This window comes from Gobio gobio (assembly GCF_949357685.1).
Source record: "Gobio gobio genome assembly, chromosome: 22".
Taxonomy (NCBI): domain Eukaryota; kingdom Metazoa; phylum Chordata; class Actinopteri; order Cypriniformes; family Gobionidae; genus Gobio; species Gobio gobio.
The window spans coordinates 24,148,279-24,164,265 of NC_137118.1; the positions used below are offsets into that span (position 1 = coordinate 24,148,279).

Genomic DNA, 15,987 nt, shown 5'->3' on the forward strand with positions numbered 1-15,987 from the left:
GTGTGAGGTAGTGTAACAGACAGAGTAGGATTAATATCATTTATCTTCAATTCTGGATTATTTGTAGTGAGGTTTTCAAATTTGTGTTCATGTTCTTGTTATAGTCAAGTCAAGTCAGCTTCATTTATACGGCGCTTTATACAATACAGATTGTTTCACAGCAGCTTCACAGTAATAAACAGGAAAATAACACAATTAGTGATGCAATTGCAAGAATTCAGTTCTGTTGTAAATCAGCTAAAAAAAAAAAACATTCATGAGTTCACATGTTCATATAATCTTTGTATTGGATAGGAGATAACACTTGCTGTCCTTGGTGGAGGGCTTGAGCTCGAGACTTGACCAGAAGTCCAACCCCGACCTGACAGGAACCCAAGCCGATCCTGGTCCATCATCACCTGATCCAGACCACTCCGGTGTCAAGCCAAATAATGGTCAATCTGCCGGGGATGAGGGCTTCCCACTGATGACCAACCTCTTGCGGCCATACCCTGGACATCACATCCCACCAGAGAAAAGGGTGTTCAATTACCGCCTCAGCCGGGCTAGGTTGGTAGTTGAGTGCGCCTTTGGCATCCTCTCAGCTTGGTGGCGGATGTACCGCCCGTGTCATTGCAACCAGTCCAGAGGTTGCAGAGGTGTGTGTGAAGGCCACATGTGTGTTGCACAACTTCCTGCGCATGAAGACACTGGAAAGCAGGGGTGGACTGGGGCAAAAAAGTGGCCCTGGACTTTCTGGCACAAAGCGGCCCATCACACCCGGTGTGCAACACACCTCACCATAAACCCACCAGCTCATTATACACAGGGCAATTTTAAACACAGAAGCTATTTATTAAAAAATATGAATTATATGAATTGTTTTATTGAAATGCTTATCATACTGAATGACAGGCATACTTCTTCAGGTTTTAATTTGTCTTTCCTGGTGCACATGGCAAATTGTATTTTTTTTTTTTTGTATACAAATTTTGATTTCTCTTTTCCATACACTGTAGTTTAATATCATTAAGTTCAATACCTACCATAAAATCAGACCATATAAAATGCTATTGTCTAGAACAGAGTCCTGCACAGCTCCGATTTTGTAAACCCGCACCCGCCCGTACCCGCAGTGCTTAAAACCGCATCCGACCCCTTCTCCGACAACAGCACTAATTAAAATCCGCACCCGACCCGACCCGCTTAAAATAGAACCGACACCCGACCCGCACCCGCAATAAAGTCAGTTTAGCATATGACATTATAGACACACTTACAAAAATGTTTATTGCCAGCATACATAAGTTATTACACGACCATTAACTTAAGGACAACTTCGGGACATTCTAAAACGCTTAACGTGGCTTAATGTAGGTAAGACACTGTTATTAAGAGACCAAACTCAGTAAACATAATACTAATAACGTATACTATGTACAAAAGTACAAAAGTTGCTTAATGTAGGCTACTAAGACAGTGTTATTAAGAGACTAAACTCAGGAACCATAACAAAAATACTGTTCGATTGAACTGCGTGTGCTTGGTTTTGTTACCACAGTTAGCTGCGTGCTTCCTCAGCGATGAACTTCCACATTTGCGGCTATCTTTTCTTCAACTCCTCATGATCCATCTCGACGAGTGCAGGCAGAGCGCGCGCGCGGTTGTGATTCTCCTGGGAGGAGAACAAATAAACTGATATGGATTTGAAAATCAACTTGAAATACAGGCAAGGCATATTTTTGTATATGCATATTTTTAGGAACACATCTACAAATATACGTGCATATATTTTTATATATAGGCCTATATTCGTTTGCACGTGACTTTTTAAAACCCGTGTTTAGACCCGTGTTCTCCCTTGTCCGACCCGCACCCGTATCCGACACAGTAGGATGTTTTTCACCCGTTTCAGCAATATTCGCGGGTCACCCGTCACCCGTGCAGGACTCTGGTCTAGAAGACTTAGGATGTAGTGCAGAATGTGGACTGTTTTAGGGTGCCTTTCTAGTGGCTATAGTATCTAGACATCTGTAATTTTATGGAATTGAGCTCAAATAGTGGAAAAGAGTTTAAAAATGATATGAAAAATACAGCATATTAAAATGATTTCTGAAGGATCATGTGACACTTACTGAAGTAATGATGCTGAAAAGTCAGCTTTTACAGAAATAAATTATATTTTACAATACATTCTCATAGAAAACAACTAGGCCTATTGGAAATTGTATTAATATTTCTTAATATTTGTGGTTTTACTGTATTTTTGATCAAATAAATTCGGCCTTCTTCTTTCAAAAACAATTTAAGAAGTCTTAATTATTTCAAACTTTTGATTACCAGTGTGTAAAATAATGCATGTAACTAGCAAATTATATATTTATTTTCATATGTCACTTTCCATTGGCCACTTGAATATGAAAGTTGCCAGTTTTAGCATGATATATGAGAAAGATATTTTGAGTATTATGAATCATTTGAAAATGATTGTGAAATTACTGAAGAAAGCCTGGAAACAGAAAGACAAACATTCCCTCTGATATGCTGAAAACTGCGACACCTACGCTAATGTTTCTTTGTGCATTCTTTGACGACGAATAACGTAAAAGGCATTATAATCTGATTCATTCTGAAAGCTCAACAGTAGTTTACATCCCTGGAAATTAATGTCTGTCGTTTAACATTTTTAAAATCGTTAACAGTCGGGAAATATTGCTGCCCATTGACTCGTATTCAGCTCTTACCTCGGCTCGCATTCAAGTGTCGCCCGCGCTGCTCGGCTGCTGTGCACAGTAAATCCCGCCTCGTCGAATTTGATTGGATATCGCAAACATTTTGACATTGACGAGCGCTTTTACACCACTGAGACACTGGGACTGAGCAGGCTATAGATTAGAGTTTTGCATGGAGTTTTGCCTCAAGAGGGCTGCGCGGGCCATTCGTCTGGGCTGACGGAAGGATATAGGCTACGTAGTTTTACTATAATTTATTCTTCATATATTTACGTAGCAACGGGCAGGCCCACATTGTCCAGCGGCCCACCGGGAAAACGCCCGGTACGCCAGATGGCCAGTCCGCCCCTGCTGGAAAGGGGGAGAAGATGCGCACACAGAGCTGAACCCACCATTGAGCCATCTTCAGCTCCTGAGGCCCTGCGAGATGCACCAAGGATGGGCTCCAACAATGCCACCCGTAGAGCTATCCAACTCCGAGAGACGTACTGTGCCTACTACTTCAACCAGGAGGGTGCAGTGCCATGGCAGCCGAATTCATAGAATACGCCAAAGGCTCTTTTCAGAGCCACAAAACCCAAAAGCTCTTTTAAGAGCTACCTATATTTTTCTTAAAAGTGCAGATTCCAAGTGTCATAACAATTATTTTTTACATAAAATTAACATGTTGGTTTTATATTTTCATCACCATGTCATAATGTACATAGCCTTTGCCCTTTCAGCCCTGTTTTCAACTAATACATTCATGATTTGAGCAGATTTTCACTGGAGAGAAAATACAAAGGCCTTCACAGAACAAAGAAACTCATACAGGTTTGGAACAACTTGAGGGTGAGTAAATGATGACAGAATTTACATTTTTGGGAGAACTATCCCTTTAAGTGATTGTATTGCGTCGACAGCGCTGTATGATACGACAAATTTAAAATACTTACTGTATTATTCTATATGAACATGAGAAAACAATACAGCCATACGATTATTTTAATATGTTTATTTTAGTGCTGTATGTATGTAATATGTATGTGTGTGTGTGTGCAGAAGCCTGGCCCTCCTCAGCACAGAAAGCCTACGAAGGGACGGCAAGAGGCTCTGAAAGAAAACCTCGTCTTCATCTGCTGCTGGTGTTGGAGGCGGCGGCGGTGGTGGTGGATGTGGCAGCGTGGTCATCTGCGTCAGGGGCTCAATTGCTGCCAACAGTCCTCTCTCAAAAGAAGACATTTCCCTTTTTTTTTCTCTTCCTACCCTTGTCATTGATCTCGACAGTTTCCTCCTGCTCTGTCTGTCTGCCTGCATAGTTACAGCAACAATTGATAATCAATGAACATGGCATGATTTTAATGTCAAATCATTCTTTGAAATAATTTATTATATAACGTTATTACGCATTAGGTGTCAACGGTTGTGTGGCCTAAACTTTGCAGCATATGGTTCAGCTCTACACAGATTGACATTGATTTTCTAAATGACTTAACCCTCCTTGATAGTACTGAAATAATAATGTATTTGAGAGCTTTGTTAGGTTCTGCCTGCCTGTGTCACTGCCTGCCTCATCTCCTCTGCTTGAAGGGGCTTGCTGGGTGATGGCCTGGCTGTCTTCTCTGACCTGGCTGTCCTCCTCTGGCTCTGGACTGATGGACTGATGTGAAGGGGGCAGAGGTCGTCTGGGGATGTTGCTGGACGTCTCACGGTCATGAAGGAATGGTGTGAGAAATCCCAACACCGCCATGAAACGCCAGGGTTGGGTCCCAGGCGACCCTGCCCCACTCCTTGTCATTTCCCTTTCTTTTTTCTTCTCCTTCCTAAATCTGTCCCCCAGTGACTTCCATCGGGTCCTACATGTATCCTCTGACATGCAAAAATGTAAATAAATTAAACAATTAATTCAAATACAACAAGTGTTGCTCAAGTGTTTAAACTTGTTTAGTTATTAAAATAAGAACTGAATTAAACATGCCAAATAAAACAGGTTCTGGTATAGATTTCAATTATGCAAGGTTCATAATAAATACATTTTTTTAAGCGTTTACCATCTACCAGCCAACTGACAGATAAACGGTCAAATCCACCTTCCACTCAAATGTAATTCATTATTTTGTGTATGAAAACTGATCACTTTAATATTTTATTCCTCATTTGGCTGGGCGATAGCGCCTATTTGATCCACACATGATATGATATGCTGCCTGTCATTCAATGATAAACAGAGTACACGGACAGAATACAAGCATGATACATACCAGATTCTCCAACCGTCTCTGCCACCTCCTTCCAGGCCTGGTCTCTCCGGTTTGTGTCCCAGTATGTAAACAATGATTGGTCGTCAGGGCAGGACTTAGGGTGGTGGGGGCCCCTGGGCTTGAGTCACTTTCGGGCCCTACCTTCTATACATTACTTTAAATAGAACAAAATGATACATAAGCTATGTATTAGAGCAACACAATTCTGGATAAACTGAGAATAAAAATAGAGATCACGATTCTGAACAAACAACTAAACAAAATAACATAATTTATGTTAATTGCTGAAGTCTATAAAAATTTTTAATTAATCTGAATTATTTATTTAAAAAAAACTTGGGTTTGAATGAATGATTAAATTCCTCAATCAAATACAATCGTTTCATAGATGAATCAGCATCTTTGAACCAATCTCCTGAATGAACGATTCAATGACAAATGTTTTTTAAAAGTAATTTGTCGCCATCTGGTGGCGTAACAATATAATCGATCCAATCGTTATTTGAAGTGCAAAGCTAATTTCAAAAGGTGACTGGTACAGTATACAGTGTTACATGTAAAAAAAAAAAGAAAAAATACAAAACGTGAAAATGTATTTATATGACCACTGATTGAAGCTTGAAAAAGTTTTCCAATAAATAAATAAATAATGATTAAAAAAGTTCAAAGTGATCATGTGTTTATTGCAATGCACAAATGTCTTGGTCAGAATGAGAATAAAACACTTATTTACCTGGAAACCATATTGAAAAACAAATCATTTGTATTACATATAAATAGCTAAATCTATGAGTGTATAAATCTTAAAAAAAAAAAAACTGTTCTTGGTAAGTGCTGACATATTGTATAGATTATATACATCTCCATACACATATAGGAAGTGTTAGGCTGACTTTGACCTACAGTATGTCTACTACATCACATATAGCCAGACTCAAAAAGGGATTGACCGGCAAACTTTGCCAAAAAGGCGGCAAGCAAAACAAAATACACAACCGATGGATGGTGGGTAGAGCAACCATTCTCTGGGCAAGTACTCACCATTCAAATGAGTTTTAGGGTGCTTTCACACTTGGTTCGATTGCCTGGAACGAACCCGAGTTCGATTGCGATTGCGGAAATGAGTGAAACACACACAAACACACATTTTTATCAAATCATATGTAATTAATATCGGTTCACTTCCGCGATTTAGTACGATTGCGTTCACATCAGCAGCGAACCGTACCGGAGTTCACATGAACCGTACCCCAGACCACCCTTTTTAAGGGGACTCTGGTACGGTTCGCGGGTGCGCACCCGAGTTCGGAAGACCGTGTTCACATCATCCAAACGAAGCGAACTTCTGACATCAATCGAGTCTCTTCTGATGTTTGTAGTGGCGTTCAGAAGCCTTGACATTAGCATCCTTATTTTGAACGGATTTCGGACCTTTTCGCGCCCAATAAGCACGCACGTTTTCCAATCAACAAACTTTAAATTAAAAATTAAATGACTGACATATTATTGAAAAAAATCAACGTAAAAGGGCGGGGCCCCCTATTGGGCGGGGCCCATGGGCTTCAGCCCAGTCAAGCCCAATGGTAAGTCCGGCCTTGTTGGTCGTAAAGGACCGGGTGATTACCCACCGCAATTATTAGCTTTTCCTCCATTTTAGATCGTTCTTCACTCTTCATTCACCAGTGTTTTAAACGAACGCTATTGGCTAGCGTCTGCTCTAGGATATTTGCATAGGGTGATCTGATTGGATGACGCCTGCGTTGGCGCTTGAAAAGTTGAGAAATCTTCAACTTTTGCCGCTTGCAACCTATGCTTGCAACGCGAGTGAAGCGACGCAACGGAACCCACAATTCAGTTCGGCAACGCATGACGTCACCCATTCAAAGTAAACGAGAAGCGTTGACTACGGCTTAACTCCAAGCTTAACTCCAAGTCTTCCAGAGTCAAAGCCGATTCAAAAGACCGCTGTTCGCCAGCTTCTGTGTTTACGAGTGGCACGCAGAACCTCCGCAACTCGTACCGTCATTATGTAAAGCCCGCCCACCGACTCTACACACGCTGTGATTGGCCTGACCAGAGTTTGGTTTTTCCCAACGGGGTAATCCAGCCCCCGGAAAGTGTACCTTCCATAGGGGCAGCCATTGCTAACCAAGCCATCACCTGCTGTTAGCATCCCATTGACTCCCATTCACTTTGGCCTCACTTTGACAGCAAATATCCACCCCCGAAAAAAAAAATCCCCTAAAAAACAATTGCATAAAGGGCAGAAATAAAGAATACGTCATGAAATGATTATTTCAACATTAACAACTTGACAGCTCAATAATAAACCATAAGAAAACATAAGATCAAGTACGTGAATTTGCAACAGAACACATGCTATATTATTTTACATTTGATTATTTTATTTAATTCTAAAGAACTCTTAGCCTATTTGGTGCACTTATGACGCCTCATGATGTTCCAAACCTGTATGAGTTTCTTTGTTCTCCTGTAGGCCTACACAAAAGAAGATATTTTGAAGAAAGTTTTTACCAGGCTGCTTTGGGGGCACCATTGACTTCCACAGTAATCTTCCTACGTGTTCAACATAACAAAGAAATGTATACATGTTTGGAACAACTTGAGGGTGAATAAATGATGACAGAATTTTCATTTTTGGGTGAACTGTCCCTTTAAGAAGTCATTCTGAAACAGGCCTAATCACTTTTTTGAATTTTAAAAATGTTTATTTTCTTTGAATAATTTACTTAAATTATGACTATATTATCGTGTAATTATTTGTCCCATTTTTATCTAAATATTTTTTAAATGTCATAAACTTTAAATGACAGGATTATTTATTATGTATGATATAGCCTAAATAAATGATAAATTAATAATAACATTTATTAGGCTAGAATCTATAAATTAACCTGTCTAAAAAAATAATAATTCTGTCTGCCAAGCTCTGATAATGTATTGGAATATTATATTAATATATTATCCATTAAAAAAAACTATAGGCCTACCTTTAGAAGCACGGATGTGTCTGTCACATAGACTGGTCTGTCACCACAGTCAGACAGTCTGAGACACTGAAATGCTTCTCATAAAGTGTGCAGTTGGCCTGAGGTTCATCATGAGTTACTGGACAGACCCATTGATACCTTTTTGATATTAATTCAGTTCTATATCTGGAGATCCCCTTGCGTTCTTCAAACGGTGGACGCAACGCAAGCTCGACATGTTTTTAAAAAACCGCGCAAGTTTACAGGCACACTCTGGCACAGCGCATGTTCTCGAGACTCCGCCGCTATAGCAACAAAGCCCGCAATCACGCACAAATGAGCTCCTGTACTACTTATTGTGAAATTGATTCTTTATATTTGCTATCAGTATTCTCCACACTGCAAACTCCGTATGTGTTTATTGAACTATGTGTGGACCTGTGTAAAATACGGGACAAATCGCGTCCCGTATTGGTTTGATACGGAACGCGTCATTTTGCTTGTAAATACGGGACGATTCCGTATTTTACGGGACGGGTGGCAACCCTACGCTAGGGTGCGTCTAGATTTCTAGGCTAGCAAACTGTCCTTCAATACCCCGGTTGCAGGAGTACTGTTATGTCGTTCGACTGCTTGTTTATCGTCACCTGTGCCAGCAGATCCAGCAGGAGTATCCGACACTGTTTTCCCTGACTTCTTCACACCTTTCCTCTTTTCAGATCCTCCCATTATCGTTGTTCCAAAAATTCAAGACATTAATAAATGGAAATTCTCAACAAAAAAAAAGTTTCGTTGTAACTATTATAAAACAGTTTGGGATTGCTGAGCTCACAAACGTACATGTGATCAGGGCGCCATCTTGCACGCCTCCTCTACCCTGAAAAGTTGTATTGAAATTCACTCAGGGAAAAATTGATGATACTTTAATGTTAAAGGCCTGAAAATAACCTAAATATAAAACTGCATTTCTGATCATGTTGTGATTCAAATTTGAGGATGATACTCTTACAAATGTAGCTTCTGTAAGCTTTTATGTCAAAAAAAAAAAAAAAAACCTCTAGGCGTCCTTTCAAAAAGGCCCTTTATTTCAGAAGATTTGTAATTGTAAAGAGTAGCGTTTCATTCAAATAAATCTGCAATAAACTGCTAATTATAATGGATATATACAGTTACTGAAAAACTAAAGCAACTATTACAGAATTGTACAGAAGTGTAAAAAACTAATTTAGTTGATAAGAAGTGCCAGTCTCCACTGCGGTGTGCTCTCGCAAGATGATGCCTTTTGATTGGTTACAACGTCCATCAATCAAACCTTTGTTGGCAAGGCATTGGCTAGGCATTGCCTGCCTTTATCCAACCAAAACCATAGCCGCTTTGACTGACACCTCACGGAGCCTGTAATGCGCTTCCTGTATATAATGAGTCATCAGAAGGCCTGTGATTGAAGGAGAGAGACCTGGGAGGGTTTAACTGGAGCTGAAGACTCTAAACTGCAGGGGAGATCCTCAGAATACTCGCTATTGCATTGAAATGGACGTGATTAATTACTAATATAACTCAAATACGCTCAAGTAAATGAAGGAGGATTTTTTTGTTTGCCCCCCTCTATTTTTCAGAGTGGACCCTTACACTTACATGCTGGTGTTTATTGGATTCGTCCGATCGGATCTGCACGATAGGAGATGAAAGATGAGTAACTGCATTTATTATGCTGATGTTTAAGTGGCCGGTCCTTTAGCATTTAATTAAATGCTAAATGAAGCATTAAATTAATAATTTATCATTTCATTAATCCTTTAATGCACCACTGCGGATTGAGAGGTTAAACTAATACAAGGAAACATTATTTAATATTTTTTATTCATATGCAAAAATATAGTAAAAATAAATAAATCAAAGTATTTACCAACACATTTTGATGCATGCACAGACATCTAGCATTTCTGAGTGATGAGGATGCAGAGGAATCACTGAATCAAAGTTTTGAACTGAGTCAATGAAACAGGTTCAAACTTTTTAATAAAGAAAACGTCCAAATGAAGTTTGTAACTATTCAATAAATGTGTTCAGATCGATGCGCGCTCACGGCTCCGCTCAAATGAATGATTCACGTTTTAGTTGCTATGGCGACGCCTGTTATGAATTCTGACGCAGACTCAGACACGCACCGATTGTGTTGTTGATCTGTTGTTGAGAGAGACGACTGAGGCGATTTCACAAACTTTTGCAGAATATTTTCTGTGCTGACCTTGAAATTTTGAAGCTGTTTGGAGGAGACGAGACTTTTATTCTGGAAGAACATCGCAGGAGATATCCTTTACAGAGTTACATTTTTGAGTTGTAGATACTTTTATCTTATTGTTCTTTTCTTATTTTAGGAGTGTCGAGTTTGATTAATTCTTTGTTTTTGTTTTCTTTTTTTTTGGAGGAGTATTTTTGAGGAGAGTTTATTGTATTGTATTGTGTGTTGTTTTGTTTTGTTTTGTGTTTTGTATTGTTTTTGTTCCAGATTGCAGGAGGATGTCGATGGCGAAGATGATGGGTGAAAGAGAAGGTGAGTGCTTTAACGTTAGTTATGTTATGTTACTGAAATATTTCAGCCTCGGGCCGCTCCATATCCAGGAGAGCTGCTTTCTCTCAGACGGCTGGTCAGGAGGTTTGGAGACAGACAGTGTTCTGATGACCGTGATCAGGCCTGGGCCGGTTGCATAAACCGTTAAGACTAGTCTTACAAGTTAGACATACATTTTTTTTCTTTAAGACTGTTCATACATTTTTTTAAATCAGTTACATAAAAACATAGACTTGCCTAACTGCTAGTGGCTCATACTAGATCTTAAGACACTGTCTTAACGTAATGGCTTAGTTTATGCAACTGGCCCCCAGGATACGCTGCCAGACCAGACCCAGATCACAGATCCAGGAGCTTCCTACACATTTAGCGCTTCTGTCTTCTGAGTTTTCTGTTTCTGTGCCCACAGGTCAGACTGACAGGAAGAGAGCGTGGCAGAGCGGCAGCCGGCAGAGCCCAGATGATCATGGACGTCCGTCCACTCCATCTAAAGGCTTTCGCAGAGGTCAGAATAGGCTTTTATTACACAAGTTATGGCTCAGTTAAAGGGTTAGTTCACCCAAAAATGAAAATGATGTCATTAATTACTCACCCTCATGTCGTTCGACACCCTTAAGACCTTCATCTTCGGAACACAAATGAAGATATTTTTTGTTGAAAGCTGATGGCTGAGAAGGCCTCAGATAGGCCTCCATTGGCATTCAGTACACAGGGTTTTTCCTGGGTCAAAAATGGTCTTCGGTGGTGGCTGACAGACATGACACACGCACGCACAGTAAAAAAAGTCCCCAACCCACATGATCTGCAAGCGCAATACTGACAATACATTTTAAATAAATTCAAAGAAAGTTTGTAACTTTTGCTTATCTTATTTTGATCCCACATGAAAAAATACTATAGTATATTATAGTAAAATTACTCTAGTAAATACTATAGTGTTTTTGAACTGTACTATAGTAAATATACTACAGTAAATAAACAAAGTGTAGTAAATACTATAATATAATACAATATACTACAATTTACTGTAGTATCTTTACTATAGTATGGCTCAAAAACACTATAGTAATTTTACTATAATATACTATAGTATTTCTTCATGTGGGATACCTTGATGTTTGTTTTTGTTCCTCATTTTTACACTATTTACTGATAATTGTTTTGGTATATAATCATATCAATATTAAAAAGTAGTTTTTAAAAAATGAACAAATAGCCTAATTTTCTGCCATATACAATTTCATAAAATTATCAGCTAGCTAACAACAACTTTGTTCTGGGTTCACCTCACAGTCTAAACTAAGTGATTTATAGGCTATTTATTTTACTACACATTATGAACATAAATAAGCTGAAAGACTGGATAATTAAAACTAACTCTTACACCCACTCTTGCTAAATTGTGTAAGCACACTTGTGTTCTCATTTCAGGTGTTCTGAGTAAATTTAAACTGATTCGTTAGTTCAGTGTTGGACAGATCAGTTGTTCTAACCAGTCGTTAAAATGATTCGGTTCATTAGGTTGCGAATCGGACATTAGCAGACGCGTTGTGTGCGAATCCCGTCTGTTAGAACATCGCGAAAGATTTGTCAACACACAGAAAACACTTCATAACTGGACACGATTTGTTTCCCGTTTATTGAAAGTATGCTTTATGTCAGCTGGTCAGAGAATCAGTCAATGTTTTTTGAGCGCATTTCACACCCAGCGGCAATGAAAGGAAAACATCGTCTGATAGCGCCACGTGCAACATGGATTCGGTCTTCCGACCTTTTGATTTTTATTAACGTAATATGTGAAATATTAGAAAGCTAAGAATGCTTATTTTGAAGACAGAGAGAGTGCGAGCGAGGGAGGAGCTCTGATCGTCTCTCTGTCACTCAGTTACAAGCGCAGCATCTATTCTACATCATTCATAAATCACAATAGCTCATCAAATAAAGCTTTGGCGGGACAAAAATTTGTTTTGGCGGCCGCCAAAAAATTTTCAATGTAGGAAAAACCCTGGTACATTTACACTCACAAGACCCATAAAAGGCACTTAAAATGTCGTTACAAAGTCCATCTCACCACAGTGGCTCTACAATAATTTTACGAGGCGACGTCAATAGTTTTTGTGCCAAAAAAAAAATCAAAATAACGCCTTTATTCAACCTCTTCTTGTCTTCCGTGTAGGCCTCCACGACGCATGCGCGAGAATATGACGTAGCGCCGGCGTTTGGGTGAACTAATAACCCTTTAACAAATAATGTGTCATTGAAAATAACAATTTCATGTGACCACTGACATTGATTATTAATATTATTAAAAATGTCTTGACCAGGCACCATGTCCACATCATATTTGTCCCTCTCTGAGGACAATATAGTGAGGCGGTTCTGCAGAGAGTCGTTGAGCCTTAGCAGCCGAGGCTCGTACATCACGAGCTCAACAGGTGAGACTGAAATAAGGCTGGGCAGTGTACAGTCACATTGAATTTCATTTTACTGGTGACCTTTTTTTTAAGTAAAACGTAAGTTATGTCATTTTATCACTGCCTAATTGGACGTCAGAGATGTTTCTAATCATTCAGTTTTGTTTTCTTCATTTCAGAAAAACCCACAGAATGTAAGAAGAGGAAACGAGTTCGTTCTTTCCTCAGGAACGTGTGTAAGGCTGTGAGGCGCTCGCTCCTCTGCTGTTGTCTCAGTGATGTGGATGTTGTGGAGTCTTTTGTTCCTCCAGCGGATCTGGAGCCAGAGCCCGATCCTGGTCCATCATCACCTGATCCAGATCACTCCGGCGTCAAGCCAAATAATGGTCAATCTGCAGACATTATTTCTCCAACATTGTTTTAAACAGAATTATTATCGTCTTGTTTGCACTGATATTTTTAATATAAAACAAAGGATCTAGCAATCACAGATCCAGGAGCTTCCTACACATTTAGCGCTTCTGTCTTCTGAGTTTTCTGTTTCTGTGCCAACAGGTCGGACTGACAGGAAGAGAGAGTGGCAGAGCGGCAGCCGGCAGAGCCCAGATGATCATGGACGTCCGTCCACTCCATCTAAAGGCTTTCGCAGAGGTCAGAATAGGCTTTTATTACACAAGTTATGGCTCAGTTAACAAAATAATGTGTCATTGAAAATAGAAAGTTGAAAAAAATAAAACATAAAGTAACAATTTCACCATTGACATTGATTATTAATATTATTACAAATGTCTTCAGCAGGCATCATGTCCACATCATATTTGTCCCTCTCTGAGGACAATACAGTGAGGCGGTTCTGCAGAGAGTCGTTGAGCCTTAGCAGCAGAGGCTCGTACATCGTCGATTGGAGGTGGAGTGGCGATAGATCGGATAGCCGAAACGAACAGGGCAGTTGGAGCGACGAAGAGTGGATGTGCCATCCGCTGCCAGGTCAAGTTCCCGTCGAGCCAACGGAGACTTCAAATGGCCTTATGGAGGCTTCACCGGTGAACACGAGCTCAACAGGTGAGACTGAAATAAGGCTGGGCAGTGTACAGTCACATTGGATTTCATTTTACTGGGAACCTTTTTTTAAAGTAAAAGTATTATTTATTATTAAAATTATTAAAGACATTATTTCTCCAACATTGTTTTAAACAGTATTATTATCGTCTTGTTTGCAAGCTCATACATTTCTCATATTTTGTTTTTCAGACTCCTTTGAGACTCTCTATAACGTGGGAGAGATGATTGGATCCGGAACTTTTGGGAGAGTGTTCAAGGGAACACGGAAGTTTGATGGCAAAAAGGTAAAGCAATCTTGCTGAATTGTACAAACATTTTTGCTCTTGCATGCATCAAAACATTCTTAATACAGATGGGTTAATACTTAGATGCTCAAATCGTAAATGTTATGTGCAAAGTCAGGCGCTTGAATACCGTTATTGAACGCTGTTTTTTTTTTTGCAGGTTGCCATCAAGCAGATGCACAAGATTGACAATGATCGTTATCTTGATATTGTAAGTTGGTCAAAAGTTGTATTTGTTGTTTAAGTGCTGTTTGTTGTTTAAGTGCTGATTACTGTAGTCAATACACCTGTAGGAAGCATTAGGTGTAAATGTAATAGATCAATAAACCTGGAAAGGCTCTGATGATCGTGTCTGTAAAGATCAAAGAAAAGTACATTTAAAAATGATAGGTTTTCTTCAGATTTTTACCCAGCTAACCTTCTGTCTACTACTTTTCTCTAGCCCGGGCATCCCGAACCTCTCGTTACAGAAGTGGCGCTGCTGCTAATGATGAGGCATGAACCCATAAGCCCCTACGTCGTCCGACTGTACGACTGGTTTGAACATCCTCGGACATTCGTTCTCATAATGGAGTTCCCTGACCCCTGCGAGAGCTTGCTGGACTTCATCATTCGTCATTCGTGTCAACTGGATGAAACAACAGCACGGGTCATCCTGCGACAGGCTGCGCTGGCGGTACAGCACTGCATCGAGCATGGCGTTTTTCATAATGACGTTCATGCAGAGAATTTCCTGGTGAAGACAAACACGTTAGAGCTCAAGCTGATCGACTTTGGCTGCGGTCAGCTACTTAGTGGTGATGGCTACGAGACAAAAATATACCGTGGTGAGTATTTTTGGAGTGTGGAAACCTGGATGTAGTGACTTTCTGATTATTTGATGCTTTGAAGAAATTGCTCAACAATGTGCAAAAATGTCTTGCTCACAGGATTACCTTCTTACTGCCCACCTGAAGTCTTCACAGAATCTCGATTCCACGCCGTCCCAGCAAATGTCTGGGCTCTAGGGGTGTTGTTGTACCTGATGGTTAACGGACGTTCTCCCTTTGGCAATAGAACGGAAATCACACAGGCCAAAGTTACATTTCAGAACTCCAACTTATCCAAAGGTGAGTGAAGAATATCGATAAACACACACACATAAAGCAAAGGCTCTGTTTAGAAACAGGTAAAGGTGAAGTATGTAAGATGTTTCAAGTTGAAATGCATTCAGTTTATAGTTCACCAGATGCTGTTTTCATAATTGCCAACATTCGTGTCACATGGTCATCATGACTAACCAGCTCTCTCCTTAATAAAATGTGTACAGAATGCAGTGATCTGATTAGCCAGTGCCTAGCCCGGGATCCAACGAAACGGCCGACGTTAGAGCAGGTGTTACAACATGAATGGATTAGAAATGATCTGGAGAAGTTCAGGAGAAGTTCAGGAGATTCACTCGATCAGTGATTTCAGGTGTGAGGTAGTGTAACAGACAGAGTAGGATTAATATCATTTATCTTCAATTCTGGATTATTTGTAGTGAGGTTTTCAAATTTGTGTTCATGTTCTTGTTATAGTCAAGTCAAGTCAGCTTCATTTATACGGCGCTTTATACAATACAGATTGTTTCACAGCAGCTTCACAGTAATAAACAGGAAAATAACACAATTAGTGATGCAATTGCAAGAATTCAGTTCTGTTGTAAATCAGCTAAAAAAAAAAAAACATTCAT

At 39.8% G+C, this 15,987-nt stretch overlaps 1 protein-coding gene across 1 annotated transcript; it reads left to right on the forward strand.

The window, feature by feature from the left end:
• Positions 1–10,099: 10,099 nt before the first annotated feature.
• Positions 10,100–15,390, forward strand: LOC307118377 (uncharacterized protein; the record flags this gene model as incomplete). The annotated part of the gene is made up of 10 exons (XM_079803989.1): positions 10,100–10,495; positions 10,923–11,018; positions 12,838–12,948; positions 13,107–13,313; positions 13,483–13,578; positions 13,723–13,989; positions 14,179–14,273; positions 14,434–14,484; positions 14,716–15,100; positions 15,203–15,390. The coding sequence occupies exons 1-10, from the start codon at positions 10,462–10,464 to the stop codon at positions 15,388–15,390; spliced, it is 1,530 nt and encodes a 509-aa protein (XP_079660115.1). The 5' UTR covers positions 10,100–10,461.
• Positions 15,391–15,987: the final 597 nt, after the last annotated feature.